General features: G+C 44.8%; 1 protein-coding gene across 3 annotated transcripts in view; it reads left to right on the top strand.

Moving 5' to 3' along the window:
• LOC115307100 (adhesion G protein-coupled receptor B1-like) overlaps positions 1-21,712 on the top strand; it is a 66,417-nt gene that overhangs the window by 28,849 nt on the left and 15,856 nt on the right. For all 3 annotated transcript variants that reach the window (XM_029959419.1, XM_029959420.1, XM_029959418.1), the window contains exons 7-12: positions 1,630-1,728; positions 10,187-10,358; positions 11,508-11,603; positions 14,246-14,300; positions 18,285-18,964; positions 20,383-20,418. In XM_029959419.1, coding sequence (XP_029815279.1) covers positions 1,630-1,728; positions 10,187-10,358; positions 11,508-11,603; positions 14,246-14,300; positions 18,285-18,964; positions 20,383-20,418 — 1,138 coding nt within the window. The remainder of the gene's footprint in view (positions 1-1,629; positions 1,729-10,186; positions 10,359-11,507; positions 11,604-14,245; positions 14,301-18,284; positions 18,965-20,382; positions 20,419-21,712) is intronic.

Raw genomic sequence — 21,712 nt, 5'->3', positions numbered from 1 at the left:
TGGCTTATAGATTTGGGGATAAGCTGTATTTTTTTTTTTTAAGGGTCGTGCACTTAATGCCTCTCAAGACCCACTTTACCTTTGGTTCAGCCACTGGATTTACAGCATCCTTCCTGGAAGATATTTATCTCTGGACACAGGAGCTAATTTCCTCTGTGTCTGAAGGCTGAAAATTTCTGTGGGATACCTTAGTCATTATTTTGGAATGGAGCAATGGCTTATGTCACTAATTAATTAAAAGACCAATCAATAGCCACTTGATAGTGGGCCACTGGGCCCGCTGACGATACCGTGTTGGTGTTCATGGGGATGTTTTTTTGCCCTGAGACTGAAGACAGAGCCATAAAAGTTAAGTGATCTGTCAAGTTGCCTGATCTCTCTCCTGGTCAGGGCAGGGCTGTCAAACCCCTCGTGGTTGGTGCAAATATGACCCCTCACCAGCTGCACCACCCTCAGCCAAGGGTGACGCACCCACCGTCCTCTGGCAGTGATTTCGTGCCTTCCCTGATGTCAGGCACTGCAGGGAGGTCTGGGGGATGGTTTGCAGGCTCCTTCCCATTTTTTTAAGCCAGATCTGATGTGGATGCCCACCTGTGCAGATCAGAGAGTGCACACACTTAGTAAATTCTGGGAAGAATCAGGGCCAGTGCCAAGCTCATGTGGCTTCCAGGCTCCTGGAGAAGAGCTGGCTTGTCAGCTGGGTGGGTTCACACAGATCAGCTCCCAAAAATCATGAGTTTACTCCCCTTAGCAGATCCCTGCAGCCCCTTATCCCAGCAGCCCACAATGGCCTGGTTGATCCCACGCAGAAAAACTGGGAGCAACAGGCGTGGAGTAGTCTCAGGGTTCATCCCAAACATGTTTTCATCTGCAAAACAAGATATGAGAGAAGAAATGTCTCAGAAGTATTCAGCCAGTCCAGTTCCTTCCAGGGCAGGTTGGTGGTCTTACAAAGCACCCAAGTTCATGCTTAACTCCCAGGACACAAAGAGTCCCCTTTGCATTGTCCTTCCTCACAGATGGAGCAGCCAAAGAGTGGCCTCTCTCCTGGTACCATGGGGAGATCCCAATCAGAGAAAATACGTGATTTATCCCTTGCATTGCTGTAGGAAAGAATATAAGCAGGCACAGTCCCCACAGCCCTACTTCTTGCCTTCTACTGCACAACCCTGCCACCTTTTTTGTTTTGGAGCAAAAAGGCCAGGAGGGAAAAGAACAATTTCTCAAAAAAAAAAAAAAAAATTAAAAAAAATTAAAACTCAATCGAAAAGAAGGAGGTGGAGACTGGGAGAGCAGTACTGGTTTCTCTTCCCTGGGTGCCAGAGAGAGACACCCTGAAACTGGGCAAACATAAACCAACACAGTTCCACCCTCTCCAGCGGCACCAACAGTCTCTGAACTGCACATTTTCCCCCCCATTTCCCGCATCTGGATTGGTACAGATGAGAGAGTTTTATTCCTGCCTGTCTTTCATTTCTCTTCCCGAACTGGGTATGGTTGGTTGGTTCCCTATTTCTCCTTCCTTCCTTCCTCTCTTTCTTTTGGCTTCTCTATTTCCCTTTCCTTTCTACGTTTGTGCTCATGAGCAAAGTGTTTTGTTTTGTTTCAGTCTTTTGGTTTTAATTGCAGTCAGATGGCAGTGCCCCTTTACGGGATGACGCTCAAATGTTCCAAGTGTGGAGTAGTTTCTTCTGCTGAAGTTTCGGCCACAGCCACCAGTAACGCCATGTTAGTTCCTCTAATTTCAACTCCTTTTCTTTCTTTCTTTCCACTTTCTTTTTTTTTTGTTTTTCCTTCTTTTAATTGATTTTTTTTTTCTTTTAGTTTGTTTTATTTCCCTCTTCCATTTCCCTGCACTCACCAGCCCTTGTTTGTTTTCTCTCTCCCCGTGTCCCTGCCCACCCTCCCCACATTCCCCAGCTCTCCCTGACCTCATTCTGTGGGCCACGAGTAGTGTAGGGCTCCTCCTGCAACATCCCTGGAGCTGATGGGCTGGATCCTGGAAAATCCTTTATGACATGCTTAGATTTGAGCATGTGAGCAGCCCATGGAAGACAAAGGGACTCTGCATTTATTGCAAGCCGTGCATATGTTCAATTCTTCCACTGAATTTAGTTGCAGACTTAAAGATGTGATTCCCAGTAATTTTAGGGCTAGACAGGGACCTCAAAACCCAGCTCTGTCAACCGCTTAAGCATCTTCATGAGTGTTTTACTCCAGAGGCTGCAGAGCATTGAGAATGGTTTAAGTTGGTGAATCACTTCTAAATATTGGGTTTTTTTGCTCCTATGAAATGCTCAAGTTAAGTTTGATACCTCATAGGGCTGCAGGTCTGATTTGATAAGTGTTGACTGCCTCTTTTGGACCCCTAAAAGCAGTTGGAATTAATTCTCAAACTCTTAAAGCGTTTCATAGCTCTGAGTTACAAAAGTCAAAAGTCAAAAGCTGTTAAATCTCTTCTTAGATGCCCCTGGAGTTAGTTTAAAAAGAAAAAAAAAAAAAAAGGAAAAGAATGCCAGAGCTTTGTTCTGCTGGAGAAATTGTTGCTATTTATATAGTTGGCTTTTTTCCCTAAGGTTAAGGTTGAAGGGAGAGTGATGAGGGAAGGTTTGTCTTTCTTCCTTCCCTTTTGGAAATTGCATTATCTGCATCATATCCAAGTGATGCTGTTACTTTGATTTCGGTGTCTAGAATAATGTATGTAAAATGTGTGAAAGAAACGGTCTTAGATCACTTGCAGTTTGGAAACTCCTACTTTTAATTAATCTAAACAAAAAGAGGCAGCTGAGTGTCAAATCTCAAAATGCAGAAAAATAAAAGAAAATCAAAGCACAAGAGCAACCTGGTCCAGTGGGAGGTGTCCTGCCCATGGCAGGGGATTGGAATGAGATGATCCTTAAGACCTCTTCCAAACCACACCATTCTATGACTCTGTGATTTTCTCTGTGAAATGAAAAACTAAACAAAATCTCATTTATTTTTTGTTGCTAAAGTCATTTACTCACCTTTTGCAACAGTACTCAGCTGAGATGGGGAGATGGAATTAGTCCAGGCATGTGTACCACGAGTCTGGAATTAGCAGGTCGCTGAATTTTGAATTCCTGAGACTACAGAGGAGCTAAAACAGCAGATTTACTATTAATGAATTAGACTGTTAAATAGGAGAGGCTTTCTGTTCATAGTAAATTCATTTTAAAAGTTAAATAGTCTCAAATCCTTCTCCTGCACTGTCTGACATCAGTCTGTGATAAATCACATATTCTGATTCATCTCCAAATCAGACCAAAAAAAAAGGGATATGAAAGCCAGATCTCCTGTTCATCCTGCTTTTCTAATTTAAGTGGATGGATAGAAATTGGAGGGCTCTTGGGAGAGGACATGTCTTTTGTTTCCCAGCAAGTAAATACCTCAGATGACAGGTTTCACCACTAGTTTTGTGGTCTGTCCTCAAGTGTCCCATGCTCTTGTCCTTGCAAAGGGACCACTGAGCAATCCATGGATTAGTTCCCTCAGCCTCATCTCCCTTTGTCATCCACTTCATTCTGCAGCTGAACTGTTGCTGTTTTTCCTCCCTCAAATCTATTGTTTCTCAAAAAGGTAAAGCCCTGATGATGCTTCGTGCTGCTGCCACCATTCTGCTGCCCTTCATCCTTCCAGACCTTGGAGAGGCTTTGTCATTCCCTTTTCGAGTCTTGTCATGTGAATCATATGCCAGGAGAATTCCTGGCTCCTCCCTGACCTGGAATGAGCCATAGTTGTTTGGTAGGGAACATATCAAGGATGTTCCTGCCTTGTTCCTGCTGGGGTTGCTCATTCCCTCTCCAGTTTACCTCCTGTAGCTTCCAGAGGCTTGTTCTGGGAGAGCATGGCATGAAAAATAGATGCTTTTGCCTGTTTTTTCTTGGCTTTTGGAAATCATAGAAGTCTTGAACAACTGTTTGTGGTAATATCTGAATCTAAGAGAGAAGGGGACAGAGAAGGGGATGTGGAACTGAGGGAAAACAGAGTAAACCACTGATGGGAGAGCAGAAGGGAAAAAAATTTGCACTGGCAACTGTGCAGTGTCTTGACTTGGGGAATGATAAAAAGGGAATGATGAAAAGGTGACAGAAGTGAAAAAATCTGCACTGGAAATTGTGTAATTTCTTGACTTGGGGAATGAAACAGGAAAGTTTTGGATGTCTCTGACTTGTTAAGGATTAGCCAGACTTGACAGGTGTAGGTTAAAAACACCTTTCCCTTTAGGTTGTGCTGAAGGAGATGCTGGGCAGATTTTGCCATTGGAAGACCTCTGTTCCCACATTTCCTTCTGTTCATTGTTGCCTGTAAGGTTCCCCTCAGCCTGTGAAATATTGACTTATAATTAATTTGTCTTTGCTACCTGTGAAAGATATTTTATCTGAGGTGGAAAACATATGGCAGAGTCATGGCATGTCTTGGTATTTGCTGTGAATGAGGAGATCCACTGCAGAACACAGGGACTGCTGATGGATGGGTGGGTGGATGGATGGATGGATGGATGGATGGATGGATGGATGGAAGTTGTTGTTGTTCCATCCCTGGAAGTGTTCAAGGCTAGGTTGGGTGGGGCTCTAAGCAATCTGGGATAGTGGAAGGTGTCCCTGCTCATAGCAGGGCTTTGGAATGAGATGATCTTTAAGGTCCCTTCCAACCCAAACCGTTCCATCATTCTATGAAATGTCTGGACTCAAATTCTGACCACAGGGAAGAGACTGGCCCAAAACTGAGGCCCTGGTACAGGCAGGCATCCCACCCAGGAGTCAATGTCAGAGAGTCCTCATGACCCTTCTCATCATCATCCCTCTTAAATCATTAGAAATTGTGTCAAATCTCCCATCTAAAGGATTTGCCCTTTTCCTTGGCTCAAAGTCATTTCGGGGCATCTTAGATATCAAGCTTTCCACCTGTATTGTAATTCCAGCACCAGTGTGAGTCAGCATTTCCATGCCTGGCTGGTTTTATGAAGGAGACTGTTCCTCAGGAGAGTGTTGTCCTCATGGTTCAAGGAGTTTGAAATCCCCCCTTACCTGGGGATGATACCCGAGTCCTGCAGGTCCTTGCTGGGACTGTCAGAGAACACCTTCCCTAATTAGGGAATAATCAAGTGAATAATCAAGCAGTTTGTCCACAGCTGCCTCATCACCTCCCTGTCTCATTTGTCACAGATTCATCATGGAATGGTTTGGGTTGGAAAGGACCTTAAGGATCATCTCATTCCAAACCCCCTGCCATGGGCAGGGACACCTTCCACTGGACCAGGTTGCTCAGGGCAGTTCAGAGACATTTAATTTCCTGTTCCCCTGGTTCTGTGATTTATAATGCAGCAACTGAGAGAAGAATCATCTTTTGGGGAAAATAGAAATCACATCAGGTGTGGAGAAATCCTGTTCTGTGTTGCCTGGGCATGAGAAGAACATGCAGAGTGCTCCCTCTTTTCTAGTTCCAGGTTTCCTGTCTTGGTTTTGAGTTTGGGCTCCTTTGGGCATTGAGTTAAAGGGACGTTCTCTGAAAGTGTCCCTAAAATTGGGACAACACTCTTACTTTTAGGAGGAATAGTGTTTATGTTCTTAAAAAGTGTTCAAGGCCAGGTTGGATGGAGCTCTGAGCAACCTGGTCCAGTGGAAGGTGTCCCTGCTCATGGCAGGGGATTGGAACGAGATGATCTTGAAGGTCCCTTCCAATCTGAACCATTCCACAGTTCTGTGATTCTGTGAATCCAAGTTAGAGGAGTGATAAAGCACGAGAAAATAAATAAAGTACATCCCTGCACTGTGATTTGCCTGCAGCAGAACTGCTGGCATGTGAAGAAACATCCATTATGTTGAGTCCACCAACTTTCTCCCTTTCCAGAGCTCCTTCTGGGAGCTGTTTCTGAATTATAAAGTGATTTTTTCCTTCTGCTGCTTCTTTAACTTACGTCACTGCTGCTCTGTCAGTGTTGAGTAATGAGAAGAATTGATCCCTTCCCTCTTTATAACAGCCCTTCACATCTCTATTGGCATGTCCTGTATTTCCCCCTGCACTTGCCTTTTCTCAGGGTGCAGCGCTCTTCATCTTTCTTCATGTAGATCTTTGTCTCCAAAAGCATTTATTTGCTCTTTCCATTGCTCTCCTCTAAGTGCCATCCCTTTATTCTGCTTCCTTTGCAAAGATGACGACTCTCAAGGCTGCCAGCTTGTGCTAAAGGACAAAACCAGGGCTAGTTTTTGTCATTTTGGCCAAAGGCTTCATCTGCTTGTGGTCAGAGCTGGGTCTGCTGTGTGCTTTCATAAGGCTTAGTGGTAGAACTTGTTTCTCGTGGTAGAACATCCCATGTGCTAGAGAACAGGAGCAGCTGAGGGAGCTGGGATTGTTCAGCCTGGAGGAAAGGAGGATTTGGAGTATCTTATCTGCAACTACCTGAAAAGAGGTTGTAGCCAGGTGGGGGTTGTTCTCTTCTCAGTAACAAGTAATTGAACAAGAGCAAATGGCCTCAGGTTGTGCCAGATTTAGGTTGGATATTAGGGACAATTTCTTCACCAGAAGGGTTATCAAGCATTGGAACAGGCTGCCCAAGGCTTCACCATCCCTGGAGGGGTTTTAAAGCCGTGTAGTTGTGGCACTTGGGGACATTTTTTAGTGGTGGCCTTGGCAGTGCTGGGTTAATGGTTGGACTCGATGATCTCAGAGGTCTTTCCCAACATAAATGGTTCAGGGATAAAGCTGTGGACAATCCTAGAGTGTGGCCATGCTGTCACACGTCCTTGTAATTATATCTGGGGAGGAACAATGTGACACTACAACTGCACTGCTGAGTAATGCTGGCATGGCAGGGTCACCTCACCATAAACCATTGTCCCCCTTCCAGAATGAATGATCTTCCCTGTCCCCTGTCCTGAGTGCTCAAGAAGAGGATGTGCCAGCTGATTCCTTTGTCTCAAACCATACAACTCCTGGATCTGTTGATTGTAGCTAATCCATGATGGAAAGCCATTAGGTGATCACAGTGTCATTATAGAACATCAGCATTTCATATCACATCACATAACTTGACGTTTCTTAAGTCCTGTGAGTTATTCTGGAAGTTTTTAAGGATGCTTCTAAAATAGGGACAGGTGGAAAGGTGGCAGAAGTGTGGGCTCTGCTGTGAATTCAGCTCACAACAAGTAGAAGTAGGGGCAATCTCACAGAAAACCCACTTACCTTCCCTTGAGTTTTCTTCTGAAATTTCAGTCTTTATAGGATTGTTTTTAATGGAGGGTTTGTTTGGGGGTTTTTTTTGAGTTTAATCTTTCATAAATCTAAGCAGAACTCTGCCAGTGAAATTAGAGTGAGTTCCATTCCTGTGACCCGTTGCCACCTGCTGCCTGAGAATAAAGATTATGCATTAAGTGTCAAGCAGCATTTCCATAACATTCGTGAGGGATGAATGTTGCTGAGAAGGTGAATCACAAAGGCCATACTCTTAGCTGATGTAAGTCGGCACTACTCAGGAAAATCCTGATCTACTCCAGCTGAATACGTGGTGTAATATTGTTTTCATCATCTGAGATGGAAGGGCAGATGAGTTTTCCATCATCTGGTTGGAAAAGCAGAGATTTATGTGATGATTTAAGGTTGCTCATGTTGGCAGCAGTAGTGAAGTCCATCAGGATGTCTCAACTCAGAGGGAAGTGGAATAGTTTTCCCATATGGAGGCACATGGATCAAGGGGCTGGAAGGACTCTCTGAGTGCATGTGAAGGCAGCAGGAGCTCTGAAGAGAGAGTTTTGGATCATTGCATCCATGCTCTGGATAGCAAATGGACTCAAGCAGTGCCTCCTTAAAGCAGGTTTTGAAGCCAGTGGATTCAAATCAAACCATTTGCTGAAGAGAAACATAAATTATATATAATTTACCTCTCCAACAGCATTCCTTACAACCCCAAATCCACATCTAAATCTTGGATTCAGACCCAAATCATTGCCAGTGTGAGGTTGCAGGTCTTTCCAAGAATGGAAAACCCACCCAAGCTCAGATGATCTTCATTCCCAGGTCAGATCCCTTCTCAAATGTGGTTGCCAGGTTTCTTGTTTGCACACTGGGGGTGGCAACATCCACATATGTGTGTACTAAGAGTGTTCTGGAAGATCAGAGGATCCCAGGAAGGAGAGCTGTCTGGTACAGACCTTTCCTAGCAGCTTTTGTTGATTTTGATGGTTTCCCTTTGCTGCTGGAATAGCTTCATGTCCCCAGCCATGCTCTGGGAATGTTGTGTTTGCTGATTGTTGCATGGAAGACGCATCTAGAGAGGTGCCTTATGGACCAAACTTTATCTTTCCTTTTGACTTTTCTACACCTACTTTTCTCCACCTACTACTCAGCCAGATTAATAATGCCCCACCACAAATGATAGCAAAGGGAGATTTCAGTGTAATGAGGCAGATTCCAGAGGGCTGAGGGAGAAATGAAATAAGAAACTTCTGTTTGGGAGTTATTTGGTTAAGGGCTGTCTGACTGCCTGGTTTTGTTTTTTTTTTTTTAAATAATGCTTTGAAGTGATAGTTCATATTGGACATTAAACAACAATGTTTTTCATTCTATATAAAATTACAAGATATCAGATTATGTCATGGTCTTTACCCTACATGGGGGCCTCATAACGCTTGTTCTAATTAAAAAAAAATAATTAATTCCATTTCCCTGCTCCCTTAGGTAAATTCTATTCCTTAATAATACTACTAAGGAACACATCTGAGTCTGGACAGGTTGTAGAGATATTGCATTTAGGGTATCATTCTGACTATGAAAATAAACTGTCACTTCAATATGTGGTCACTACAGCAGAACTGATGTAACAACCCTTGCAAAACCCTTAATGAAGCCAGGGGGTTATATCCTGATGTCCACCCTTGTATCCAAGCTCCAACTTTGTCCAGGTAAAACTCTCACTGAGCTCTGTGAGAGCAATACCTGCATAACCAGCAAGTAAACATTAAAAACTTGCTCAGAGATGGCAAGCATAGAATGGTAAGCAAGTCCCATGTAAGTACTGCAAAAACGTGTGTCCTGGTATCTGTCCTGTAATTTATTGTGTTGCCTGTACTTGTTTGTTAGTGTTTAGGTTGAGGTTTGCTTGAAACTCAACTTTTTACACAGCCTGTGCCCAAATCTGCTCTGATTTGTTGGGGAAAACCCCACAGAGAAATTCTCCTTGGTGCATCAGGATGACTGACAGCTTAAAATCTCCCCAGTAGGCTGCTAAAATTGCTTGGGACCCCTTTTGCTCAGCTTGCTGAATGCCCAAATAGTCCATGGGAGCAGAGCTGCTTTGCCATCTCTAGGGCCACTTTTTATAGATAAAGTGGAGATTCGTGGGGCAGTACTTGCATTACAGAAAACTACTTTGTCCAGTTTAGTAACTTGTGAATTAAAATGTGGCTTGAATCTCAAGTTATTTTAACCCAGGATGTCCACCCATGAATAAACTTATTTACAGGAATTGCTGAATATAGGAAAAAATTTTTTGGGGGCAGGTCACAGCAGAAAGCAGAAATTTTTCTGTCCACAGGAAAATTGGGTCAGGACTCAGTTCTCCTGGTGTTCATGGACACAGTGTCATAGGGACCATCAGCTGTGGAGTAAAGGAGCACCAGCAAAATGTATCAGTCTCCACATCAGCTCTGAGCTTGTCTGTTCAAGTCACTCCAAACTGTGACACCTGTCCCAGTGTTGGTGTCTTCCATGTGCTGTGGAAGTCCAAGTGTGTGTGACCCAAGTACCGACAGCCATCGTGACAGACCGGTCTCTGCTGCAACTGTCCCCCTTCCCTTTGGCAACCTCCAGTGACTGTATTTTGTCTCCCTTTCCTCGGGGAACGTTGTGGATTAGTGGCAGAGTGGGAAGGGTGTGAAAGGGGGAGTGAGGTATCCTCATCCTTCCTCCCCACCTCCAGTTTTCTGCATGTTTGCACCATTGGAAAGTTGTCCCTCCCGCAGAAACGCGTCACCTGTTTTGGCAGAGTGAGTGTGCAAAGCATCCTCCTGCTTCCCTGGGAGAGGGGCTCAGAAAACATCCAACATCCAGCACAAGTAGATGTTTGCTGGAGGAATTTTCTGCAGCCCTGTGGGATCAGGGGGCTGGATTAACATCCCCCGTGGGAGCGGGTGAGGCTAAAGCTGGGTTCTCTTTTCCTCTGCTTTGACAGGGCATCCCTTTGGAGCTCCTGCGTGGTCCTGCCTCTCCTGGCCCTCACCTGGATGTCTGCAGTCCTGGCCATCACAGACAGACGCTCAGCCCTCTTCCAGATCCTCTTTGCTGTCTTTGACTCCTTGGAGGGCTTTGTCATCGTTATGGTCCATTGCATCCTGCGGCGGGAGGTGAGACAAAGGGGTCCTTCTCTTTTATATCATCAACACATTTCCCGTAAAAATCACCTGGAAAATGTCCAGCCAGCCTGGGAACTTCTCTAACCCTGCAAACTTTTGACTTTGTGTGGATGGTGACCACAAAAATGACCGTGACAGTGTCGGTCAGAGGAAAGGAGGGATGAATCGGTGGTTGTCCTGCAGAGTGGAATTTGGTGGGCAGCCTTAGGTTGGATAACATGCCAGGTTTAGATTGGATAACATGTCAAGCTCGGCTTGTTTAACACCAAAATTCACGTTTCCAGCGTGTTTCCACCCCACCTCCAAAAATGCAACATTAAAAAAGTACTTTGTGATTTCAAGAGAGCCAAGTTGCCCTGAGATTTACGGAACGAAAGGTGTGTTGGCATGAGCACCCAGATATTCCAACTGGAAAGTAAAGTCAGCAATAATCAAGCAAGGAAATTGAGGGAATTCTCTGCAGCCTCCCTGTGGAGATTTAAAATGGTTAATTTATATCAGGGAAGAAAAGGATGAATCTTTTATGTTTCTTTTATTCTTTTCGTCCTACCGAGTGCAAAGACTATTAATAACAGAGACAGGAAGGGGCTTTTTTTTTCAATATTCATTTCATCTTCTTACAGCTCCTTTAAATTAAGTAAAACAGATTAATTCCTTATGTCAGGCCAATGAAATCAATGGGATTACACCACTGGCTTGGCTGAGACTCCTTCCACTAATTGCATTATGAATATGAGCCTGCATTGAACTCCCATTGCAGTCACTGGGATTGTTTTTTCCATTGATTTCAGTGAGTTTTGGACCAGATATTTATCACAGGATCATAATCAAACTTTGTAGACTCCACTATGATGATTTATGCAATAGCATCCGTTGTAAAGATACTGCAAGCTGCATTTTTATTCTTGATTATATAAATCAAGCAAATTGAAGCAGTGACCCAGGACAGAAGGAAAACCTTGGAGTCGCTCTTTAGTAGTGAAATATGTTACATATAAACCATGTGAAATAAATACCTGGATGCTGCTTAAGTCCACGTTCTTTTATCTACCAAAGACTGGTTGTTTTTTTTTCTTCAGCAGAATTTAATATGTTTGGTCTGTCTGACTCTGCCTTTTGCCAATCCCTGTGTTCCTGCAGGTCCAGGATGCCGTGAAGTGCCGAGTCGTGGATCGTCAGGAAGAGGGAAACGGAGACTCAGGGGGGTCGTTTCAGAATGGACACGCTCAGCTCATGGTAGGGAAAAGCACCACCTGGGCTGCTCTTGAGGGACCTCTGGGCATTTTTAATTCATAACTGATGAACAGAGGGCTCTGTCCATCAGAGGGTTTTCAGTCAGTGTTCTTTTTTACCTTTAAACCTGTACTTGAGCAAACTTACCACTTAGAACAGACTCTTTCACACAAATCTGGTTGTGTTTTTTTTTTAAATTGTGATATCAAGGGATTTAAACTCACACACCTGCATTTGCAGACATCTTGGTGAGATCTTCTCTCTCCCAGAAAATAAAAAGCCAAAATAACACCTCCCAGGTCTTCCAGACCTTCTCATCCCCACCACGCTGCCTTGGCCTAGCTGCACTAAGTTTAATACTGTTTTAATCACTGTGTGTTGGGTTATTATTATAAAGAAGCTGTCTCAGAGGGATTGGTTTCTCTCCAAAGCACACTTTGCTTCCTTGGGAATGTAATTTAAGCTCTGTAAATCCCGGTCCTGTTGTGTAAGTCCTTTACAAACAGTGTGGATAAGGCCACAGAGGAATAAGCTGTGGAGCTTCCTCTTGAGTCTGCCTCACTGTTATGAGGTAGTTGATATAAGAAACATTTATTTTCTGAAGTTAACGTAAAGACATCAGGAGAATCACAGGATTTGAACAAGTTCCAAAACCATCTCATTATTATTAGAACTCCATCACAACCCAGTGATGTTTTTTTTCCCCTCACTCCCGTGCTAAGCAAAGCAGTTTGTGCTTGGTTACAGCAAAGTCTGGTTTCAAACAGCACAATCTTGGAGTCAGGACATCAAGAGACATTCAATTCCACCACACCTCGGTGGTGTTTGTTATAAACAGCTGCCTCATTTCTCATTTCAGTGCATAATCTCCTCGTTTTCAGACAGGTTCTCGCTCTGCCTAATTGTGTGTTGTTAGAAAACCCCTTATGTGCCTGCTGCTTTGGCTTCTTCAATAATAGACACCATCATCATATCCAGTCTCAATCTTCTTTTCAATAAGTTATCACCCTGAGCTTCTTTTATTCTCCCTCTGTAAAGATGTGCCTTCAAATTATTTATAGAACCCTTTCCCACCCGCCCTTCACGTTCCCAGCACCCTTGGAAGATGTGGATGCTCTATTTCTTATTCTTTTGTCACCACCCCAAGTTTCAGATTTTTGTATCTCTGTATAAATTCCCTGTTTTCATTCATTCATTCATTGCAAAATTCTGTGTCAGCCACAAGTTTTGCAGCAATATTACATTTATTCTGCACTGGTGGTGGATGTTTTGAGGAGCTGAGAGCTCACAGTCACTTTTTCACATCCAAGCACAAAAAGCTCTGGGATCTAGAAGTGAGTGATGACTCCTCACTGATATTTTTAGAGGGGTACAATGTTATTTTACAGTGACTGAGCTGTAAAATAACCAAAGAAATCAAAAGCTTTGCAGGGTGGCAATTTTGCTGTTACCTTTTCCAGTAATCTCCAAATCTGCCCAAGTGGTGAAAAGGAGCTTAGCTGAGTAGAACTGTTTTCCACAAAATCTTGTTGACTGGAATTAAATATAAACCTATCTTTTATTTATTTATCAGCAAAACTAGTACAGGCTGTTCAGCTGTGGTTTTTTTTGGGAACTCCTGTAGGAAAATGAGATTATATTTTTCTGTGTCAACATTTAAATGTTAGTTCAGTCATATTTCTCTTCTGTTCTTTTCAGATTTCTTTGCTATCTCAAATAATTTACCAAGGAATTAGCATCAAGGAGGTTGAGATATTTCCTCAAACGTTCCTGGATCTCAACCTGCAAATATTAAATTGTTTATCCCAGGGGGGTGGGGATTTTTTCCCCATAATTTTCTTAGTATTCAATTTTAATCGCATTAATACAATTATATGAAGTGTCCTTCTGAAATTATACTAGAAATAGTCAGTGAACTCTCTGCCTTTTTCTAGTCTGCAGCTCTTCTATTGCTCCATGAAAACCCATGGCCTGCTGTGACTTAGTTTATCCAGTTCTTTGAAATGTTATCTACCAAAAGCTTTAGAAAAAGAGTTTCACTTCTACAGGGAGAAGAAAGGAGTGTGGTTGGGCTGTACAGACCACTTGAAAAAGTTCCTCAGCCTTTGTGCCTGCAGGAACCTTTGGTTTTTTATGTGAAGAGTTTCAGAGGCAGAGACTTGTTTCCACTTGGTGTGACTTGGTGACAGATCACAGGAAAGCCCAGTGGGGATGGAGCTTTCTCAGCAGCAACCCCAGATCTCTTTAATGAGTGGAGGGGAATCCACTTAAACTGTGTGTGGAGTGATGTATCCAAGACAGTTCTGGCCAGGGACCTGTTCCCTGTTTTTTTTAGAAATGTGCATGAATGTGTTCCAGGGAGATATTTTAACCTGCAGCCCAGAAATCAGTGAATGGATGAGCAGATGAAGCCAGCTGAAAAAAAAATTTACAGCTTTATCAGTGCTTGAAGTTCAAAAGCCACAGGTGAATAAAATTGGTGTGTTGGCCATGTTTCAAAGCCCAAACAAAACATTTCTCCCCCGCTGTTCTGGCAGTGGTTGTGTCCACCTCACTAATTCAGGTGGGGTTTTGCATTTTCCCAGTGGATTTCCTTCCTCCCCCACCTCCTTTTGACCACGTCCTCTGTGTTCTCTGTCTTTCAGACCGATTTTGAGAAGGATGTGGACATGGCTTGTAGATCAGGTGAGCACATCACAGGTGAGAATCAGCAAGTGACCTGGTTTGGGGATTGAACTAGGCCATTTTTTTTTCCCTTTCTGTTTTCTGTGTGTGTGTCTTGATGCCTTGCATGTACTTGTCTGGGTTGTTTGCCCTCACTCTCAACCCTGACCAAGAGAACGCAACACCCCTAATTTTCCCTTTGCTTGTCCTATTTTCCTGCAGCTCTTTTAACTCAGATTAAGCACTGCCTCCAAGGTGTTATTTTTTGACATCTAACCCAGTGGCAGAGAAGAGTATCAAGGAAGAAGAGCTGGGATCCATCTCTTCCTACTGTGATCCTTCTTTGCTCTAGCAACCCCCGCCCGAGGGGATCCCACCAACCTCAGACAGCTCTGTGCTCAGGAAGGGTGTCTTTGAGAAGGTCTGGAATCTGGAGAGCCTTCCCAACAGTCCACCTGGCTCCAAGCACTTCTAGTGCAGTTGGACACTGCCTGTGCATGTGGAAGTTGGTCAGGTCTTTCCTTCTCTGCCTGCACCTTTCTGCTGTGCGTTCATTTTGATCCTGAAGATGTGCATGAGCTGACAGCCCCTTTCCCAATAACCCTGGGAAGTGTCTGTGCTTTCTGGATTCTCCTTTGCCACCTGTTCACCTCTGCAGGTTTTGTCCTGTCCTGGTCCTGGCATGCCTGACCTCATGCCTGACCTCATGCCTGACAGAATCTTACCCTTTGTAGATAATTTAGGCTTTCATTTACCCTCCCAGACTTCCCACCTCCCAAGCAAGAGAAATTCCAGCTTGCTTGGCACTTGCATATAATTCATATCCTCCAAACCAGGATCTTCCCAAGTCGAGGACAATACACTGTGTGTGTTCAGTTACCACCATGAGAAAGCTGCTTTTTCTCAGTCTCTCTCTCTGTCTCTTTGATAATCCTTCCGTTCTTCCTCCCTCCCTCCCTCCCTTCCTCTCTTCCTTCCTCTCTTCCTTCATTCCCTCCTTCCTCTCTTCCTTCCTTTCTTCCTTCATCCCTCCCTTCCTCCCTCCCTTTCTCTCTTCCTCTCTTTCTTCCTCTCTTCCCTCCTCTCTTCCCTCATTGCCTCCTTCCTCTCTTCCTTCATGTCTTCCCTCCTCTCTTCCCTCATTACCTCCTTCCTCTCTTCCTTCCTCTTTCTTCCTTCCTTCCTCTCTTCCTTCCTCTTCCTTCCCTCCTTCCTCTCTTCCTTCCTTCCTTCCTCTCTTCCTTCCTCTCTTCCCTCATTGCCTCCTTCCTCTCTTCCTTCCTCTTTCTTCCTTCCTTTCTCTCTTCCTTCCTTCCTTCCTGTCTTCCTTCCTCTCTTCTTTCATTCCCTCCTCCCTCCCTTCCTTCCTCCCTCCCTCCCTTCCTCCCTTCCCTACCTTTTCTCTCTTCTCCTCCCTCTCTCTCTAAACATCTACCTGTCCTTTTCATTTATCTTATTCTTTATCTCATCTATCATTTATTTCTCTGCTTCTAATGTATTTATCTATAATTCATCACTTTCATTCTATCTTGAAATCACTTCTCTATCTCTATCCTCAGCTGTCTGTCTTGCTGTACCTGTTATTTATATATTTCTATCTCTGTCAACATTTATCCCTGTCATGGTGTTTCTGTGTATTGTCTGTCACTGTCACTATCATTTATTTGTCTAATATCTATCTATATCTTATTTATCTTTTCCTGTCCTTCTCTCTTCCTCACTCCCACTTCCCGTGCTTATCACAGTCACAGTATATTTATCTCACTTATCCTTGTGATATCTTATTTCATGGTCTCTTTCTGTCCATTTATCTCTTTTCAGGGTCTGTCCATTTTTTTTCTTCCTGTTCCTCCGTCTCACACTCTCTAACCTCATTTCTAGCTGTCTGCCTCTTCTCATTTGTCTTCCTCCTTCTCTTTTGACACCAAATACTGAGTTCCAAAAAAAAAAAAATCATGTGAAAAACGTGTGTGAGACCTTGCCTGACTTGAAGGGATGCTCCAGGATGATCCAGGCTGGGTGTTGGCACACACAACCAGCTGTAAACCACAGCAGTCCCTGGACTCCTGCATTAAAGGAGCCTTTATGGATCTCCTACCATGTTTTTTGCTCCCAGATCAAGCTTCCCAGGGGAAAGGAAGGAACTGATTTTTTTCACATGACTTCAGAGCAGGAGACCCTGGAACAACCCCCAAGCTTCCCTTCCTTTGCCAGCACAGAACTTTACAATTTGAGGGTTGATGTCTGCCTGGAGAGATTTTCCTCCTCTCATAAAGTGCTGTTAGTTAATAATAATAATAATCCCCACTTCAGAGACCCTTCTATATGGTGCCTTGAATAACAAAAAATGGCAATCTGTCCATTGGTTTCTGGCCACCCTTTCTCCTGGAGGCACCATCTCTCATGTTATGATGGGTTGGGGATGTGGCTGATCCCTCTCATAACCCGCTCACGTAGATCCACCGGTAGGGTTTGGTCCATGGCTCGGTGTCCAAAGCTCACCCCACTCCATGCTTGGAGATTGCCAAGTGTAAACCTCTCCAAATGTGCTTTGTGCAGCTCATGGGAGCATGGAGGGGAGCCTGGATCAATAAACCTTGGTGACACTCCCAAGGGAAGGGTTTGCCTTGCTCTGATTTGTCCTCCAGCGATGTCAAGGTGGTTGTGGCTGCCCTGGTTTGTTTGGCTTTAAAAGCTCTTGGAAAGTTCTTTTTATTCTCCTTGGTGCCTTTGTCATCCTGCTTTGCCTGCTCTTGGAGGGGAACTTTGATGTCCCAGCACCCCTCACTCCCACTAGGAGCTGGTAGGAAAAATCAGTGTGTCCTCAGTCCCATGGGATACCTGAGTCATGTCCTGCCTCTATCCCAGCTGGAGCAGCTCAGTAGTGTCAGGTTCCCACAAAGATCCTTCTCCCTGTCCCAAAAAAGATCTTTTTACCTATTTTTTATTTCCTACTCAGCCAGGGGAATGGGGAACATGCATTTATTCCTCCTTTCCTGTGCTGAAATCCCAGGTAAGTAGCCTTCAGTCCCACACCACTTGTCCCTGCCCCACGGGCTGATTTCCATGATTTTCCTGCCTTTCCATCCATGGAGACATCCAGGTTGACATCATTATCTTCCCAAGGTCTTTGTTGCAGCCTGAAGTCAGCTGAGTGATGGATTCTTACACCCAGGAAAGGAGCAGATGTTTTGTTGTGTGAGAATGAGTGTCTGTGTGTCCATGGCATGTTCACTTCCTCCTCAGTTTAAAGTTTTCCTCCCTTTTTAAGGAATATTCATGTCACTGCTTCCTTTCCTGAAGGGAAGTTAAAAATTGCTGAATAATTAGGTCTCACAAAGCCTTGCCATGTTTACTAGAATGTAAGGTTTTTGGAGAGCAGTGTGGAATTTATAACGAATTTTGCTGTATTTCAAAATACCAGTTTACTAACACTGAAGCTGTTCAAGGGAAAAGAACAACCTGAAGTATTTCAGTGAGTTACAAAAAATAAATTATATTTGAAGGGGGTTGGAACTGGATGACCTTTTAAGGTCCCTTCCAGCCCATTCTATGATTCTATGAAATCAGAGATAATGCTGCATTTTTGATTTTCTGAATCAAAGTAATTTTATTTACATAAAAGCAACCTTTATTTTAAAGAATTCAACTCCATAAGCTAGTAATATATATAGTTCATATATATATATGCATATACTATGTGTACTAAATATATAAAAATGTATTTGTTATTCAATGTATTGTTATCAACATGACAGTATTTGTAGCCTAGATGGGAGTTTTGGCAATGATTGTGTAGGAAAATTCCCTTTTTTCTTCCCTATCTTTAGCTTTGCCTTCAGTATCCTGGACTCAAAATATAAAATATTTTAAAATATGAATATATAAATAATATTAAACCATGAACTCTTCCTGAGAGGTGCAAGGGAACGTGCTGGCGTGGTGTGACTGTGGTGGGTTGTGTTGATGTGTTCACCAAAACCCGGGCGAGGTGCTGAGGGCACTTCTCTGTCTCCCCAGTGCTGAATAAAGACATCACCACCTGCAGAACCTCAACCATCACGGGAACCCTGAAGCGCCCATCGCTGCCGGATGAGGAGAAACTGAAACTCAACCACCAGAAAGTGTCATCGAACTTCAACAGTCTTCCAGCCAACGTCTCCAAGATGCACCTCCAGGGCTCACCACACTACCTGGGGGCCATCAACCTGAACGAGTTCAGCAACCACTCCCTCACCCTGAAGAAGGACAAGAACCAGCCACCCAAATCCATCTACATCTGCGACGGGGACATCTTCAAGAAGTTGGACTCGGAGCTCTCGCGGGCGCAGGAGCAAACCCTGGACACCAGCTACGTCATCCTGCCCACCAACACGTCCACCCTGAGGGCCAAACCGCCCAAGGATGAGAGCAAATACAGCATCAACATCGACCAGATGCCTCAGACGCGGCTCATCCACCTCAGCATGGCCACCGACCCGGGCTTTGTGGTCAAGAGCCCTCCCCGGGAGCCCGTGGCCATGGCGTGCAGCGAGGTCCAGGGTTCCTCCATGATCCAGCAGCAGCAGCAGCTGGCTCCACAGAATATCTCCAACGAGTCACAGATTCCCAACAGCCTGTGTGACACGGGTGACTCAGGGAACTCGGGTGTGGTGTCCAAGAGCGAGACCGTGTCCACCCTCTCCATGAGCTCCTTGGAGGTGAGTGTGGGATTTGCTGGGTTGTTCTCAGCCCGGGATGGTGCCCTGCCCTCAAAGGCAGGTGTTCCAAGAGAAGCACCTTAGAGCAGGTGCAGCCCACCATGCAATGCCAGTATTATATTCCCAGGAGGGATCACTGGCACGGGATACTATTTTGGAATGTAATGTTTGAAATCTCTCACAACTTCCAAAGACAGATTCCATTTATGGATCAACTGCCTTTGGCCCTACAGATACTGCAGGGTCAAAGAAAAATGGTAGTTTGTCAAAGACTTCTCATTTTAATGCAAGACACATGTCTTGCCTTAACTTTTCTCCTTCCATCCTCTGCCTCTGTTTCCCTTTTTGATGACTTCAGTCATGACACAGATGGGAAACTCCTGGTGATCCAGGGGTAAAGTGTCCCTAAGGCATATCCCACAATGCTCTTGGCATCAGGGGGATGTCAGAGGTTTTGCACAAGTGCATCCCTCTCCTTCTGAGCTTTGATAACTCATTTCTGTTTCAAGGCCAGGTTGGATGGGGCTTGGAGCAACCTGGTGTAGTGGAAGGTGTCTCTGCCTCTAGCAGGGGGTTCAGATGATCTTTAAGGTCCCTTCCAACCCAAACTATTTGATGATTCTGTGATTCATGCTAGGGCTGATATTAGCAGTTGTCCTCAGACTTTAGGTCTTACACTGAGGTCTGTCCTGGGGCATCTGGCCCTGTTCCTGCCTGTTGCCAGAGAGCAGGTCTCAACCACTGCTGTCCAAACTTCAGTCTCAGCTGGCTGGTGCTCGGAAGCTCCAGTAAATCCGTTGGCTGATCTGTTCCCTCTCTGCTTCCCATTCTGTGAACAACCTGAAAACTCACAGCCAGAACAGAGCTTGAATTGGTCAAAATCCCATGCCCTCCTCAAGGTACACTGGTTTTGGTAGAGATCCCTCAGAGTGACCTAATTGTGGCCTTCCAGTACCTGAAGGAAGCCTTGCAAGAAAGATGGACAGGCACTTTTTGCAAGAGCATGTGGTGACAGGACAAAAGGGAGTGGCTTTAGACTAAAGAGAGTAGATTTAGATTAGATATTAGGAAGAAATTCTTCCCTCTGAGAGTGGTGAGGCTCTGGAGAAGGTTGTCCAGAGAAGTTGTGGATGTCCCATTCCTGGAATTGTTTAAGGACAGATTGGATGAAGCTCTGAGCAACCTGGTCTGGTGGAAGGTGTCCCTGCCCATGCTGGGGGCTGGAACCAGATGATCTTTGAGGTTCCCTCTAGCCAAAACCTTTCTATGATTCTAAATGCTTGGCACTTTACATCATGGAGTGCCAGAGAAACATGTAGGAAGAAGGAAAAGGAGAAGGACTGTCCCTGTTTTATCTAATCTGATTGTATCAACCCCTCACTAACCTTCACCCTTCTCTTTCTCTCTCAAACACCCAGCGGAGGAAATCTCGGTATGCAGAGCTAGATTTTGAGGTGAGTACATCCCTTTTGGAATGTTCTTTTTGAGGGATAGGATGAGAAAAAGAAACAGTGCTTTCTTTTCTTTCTCTAGCCTTCTTTCCTGCTTTTGCCAAAGAGCTTCTTCAAGGGTTTAAAACTGGTGGGTTGGAGTTGTGCTGGGGTATCAAGGCTTAGCCTGTGCAGCTAAAAAAATAGGGGATTTATTATTAATGACCTTCATAGAATGAGCCTGGGTGGAAAAACTACTGTAGGTAAGGAGATATCTGTCCTCACACCTGAGGCACAGAGTGGATTGTTCTGAAAAGCCAACCTTTCACAAAGGGTCTGTGGGGCTGATGAGCGTTAGTGCAGCGATCCTCAGTCCGTCCTTCCCAGAAGGGCTGTCCTTTCCTTCTCTGTCCTTGTCCGGTTCTGGGGAGGTCTCATCTGGAGTGCTGTGTCCAATTCTGGGCTCCTCAGGGCAAGAGAGACATGGAGCTCCTGGAGAGGGTCCAGTGGAGGGGGACAAAGATGATTGAGGGATTATCTGATGAGGAAAGGCTGAGGGAGCTGGGCCTGACTGAGAGGAGACCTCCTCCATGTCTGTCCATGTGTGCAGGGAGGGGGCAGAGGATGGACCAGGCTCTGCTCGGGAGGGGCCCAGCAATGGCACAAGAGGAACGGGCAGGAACTGATGCCCAGGAGGTTCCACCTGAGCATGAGGAAGAACTTCTTTGCTGGGCAGTGACCCAGCACTGGAACAGGTTGCCCAGAGACAGTGTGGAATCTCCCTCACTGGGGATATTCCAGACCCCTCTGGACACAATCCTATGCCCTGTGCTCTGGGATGACCCTGCTGGAGCAGAGAGATTGGACCAGATGACCTACTGTGGTCCCTTCCAACCTGACCCAGCCTGACCCCATGATTCCCCTCACAGCTGCCACTTCTTCCAAAGCAGAGTCACATTAAGGGCCCAAGAGCTGGAATCCCTTAATGCTGGAATCACTTCAGAGCTCCAGGCTGGGAATTTTGTCTGAAATTGAGGCACCATGGCACATGAAAGCTGCCACCTTCTCCACTCGTCTAGCCCTTGGCAGAGCACAAGGACAAGCACATATGGAAATCCATACTCAATGTGCTCTCACATGCCAAGGGAAGTTCTTACAGGAATCAGTCCTGCCCCCCCCCCTTCTGGGCAGTAGAAGGTAGAAGTGAAATGCAGATGGGTCAAATTAAAAAAAAAAAAAAAAAATTATGGAACAGTTTCTGGTGGAATTTCCCCAAATTCTACATGTTTGTGTATTTACTGGTGACTTACTGAGAACA

The sequence above is a fragment of the Manacus vitellinus genome, unplaced genomic scaffold (genome assembly GCF_001715985.3).
Source record: "Manacus vitellinus isolate BGI_N305 unplaced genomic scaffold, ASM171598v3 scaffold_1_pilon, whole genome shotgun sequence".
In the NCBI taxonomy this organism is placed as follows: domain Eukaryota; kingdom Metazoa; phylum Chordata; class Aves; order Passeriformes; family Pipridae; genus Manacus; species Manacus vitellinus.
The sequence above is the reverse complement of the archived record's forward strand: the minus strand, read 5'-3'. Positions and strand labels throughout refer to the sequence as shown.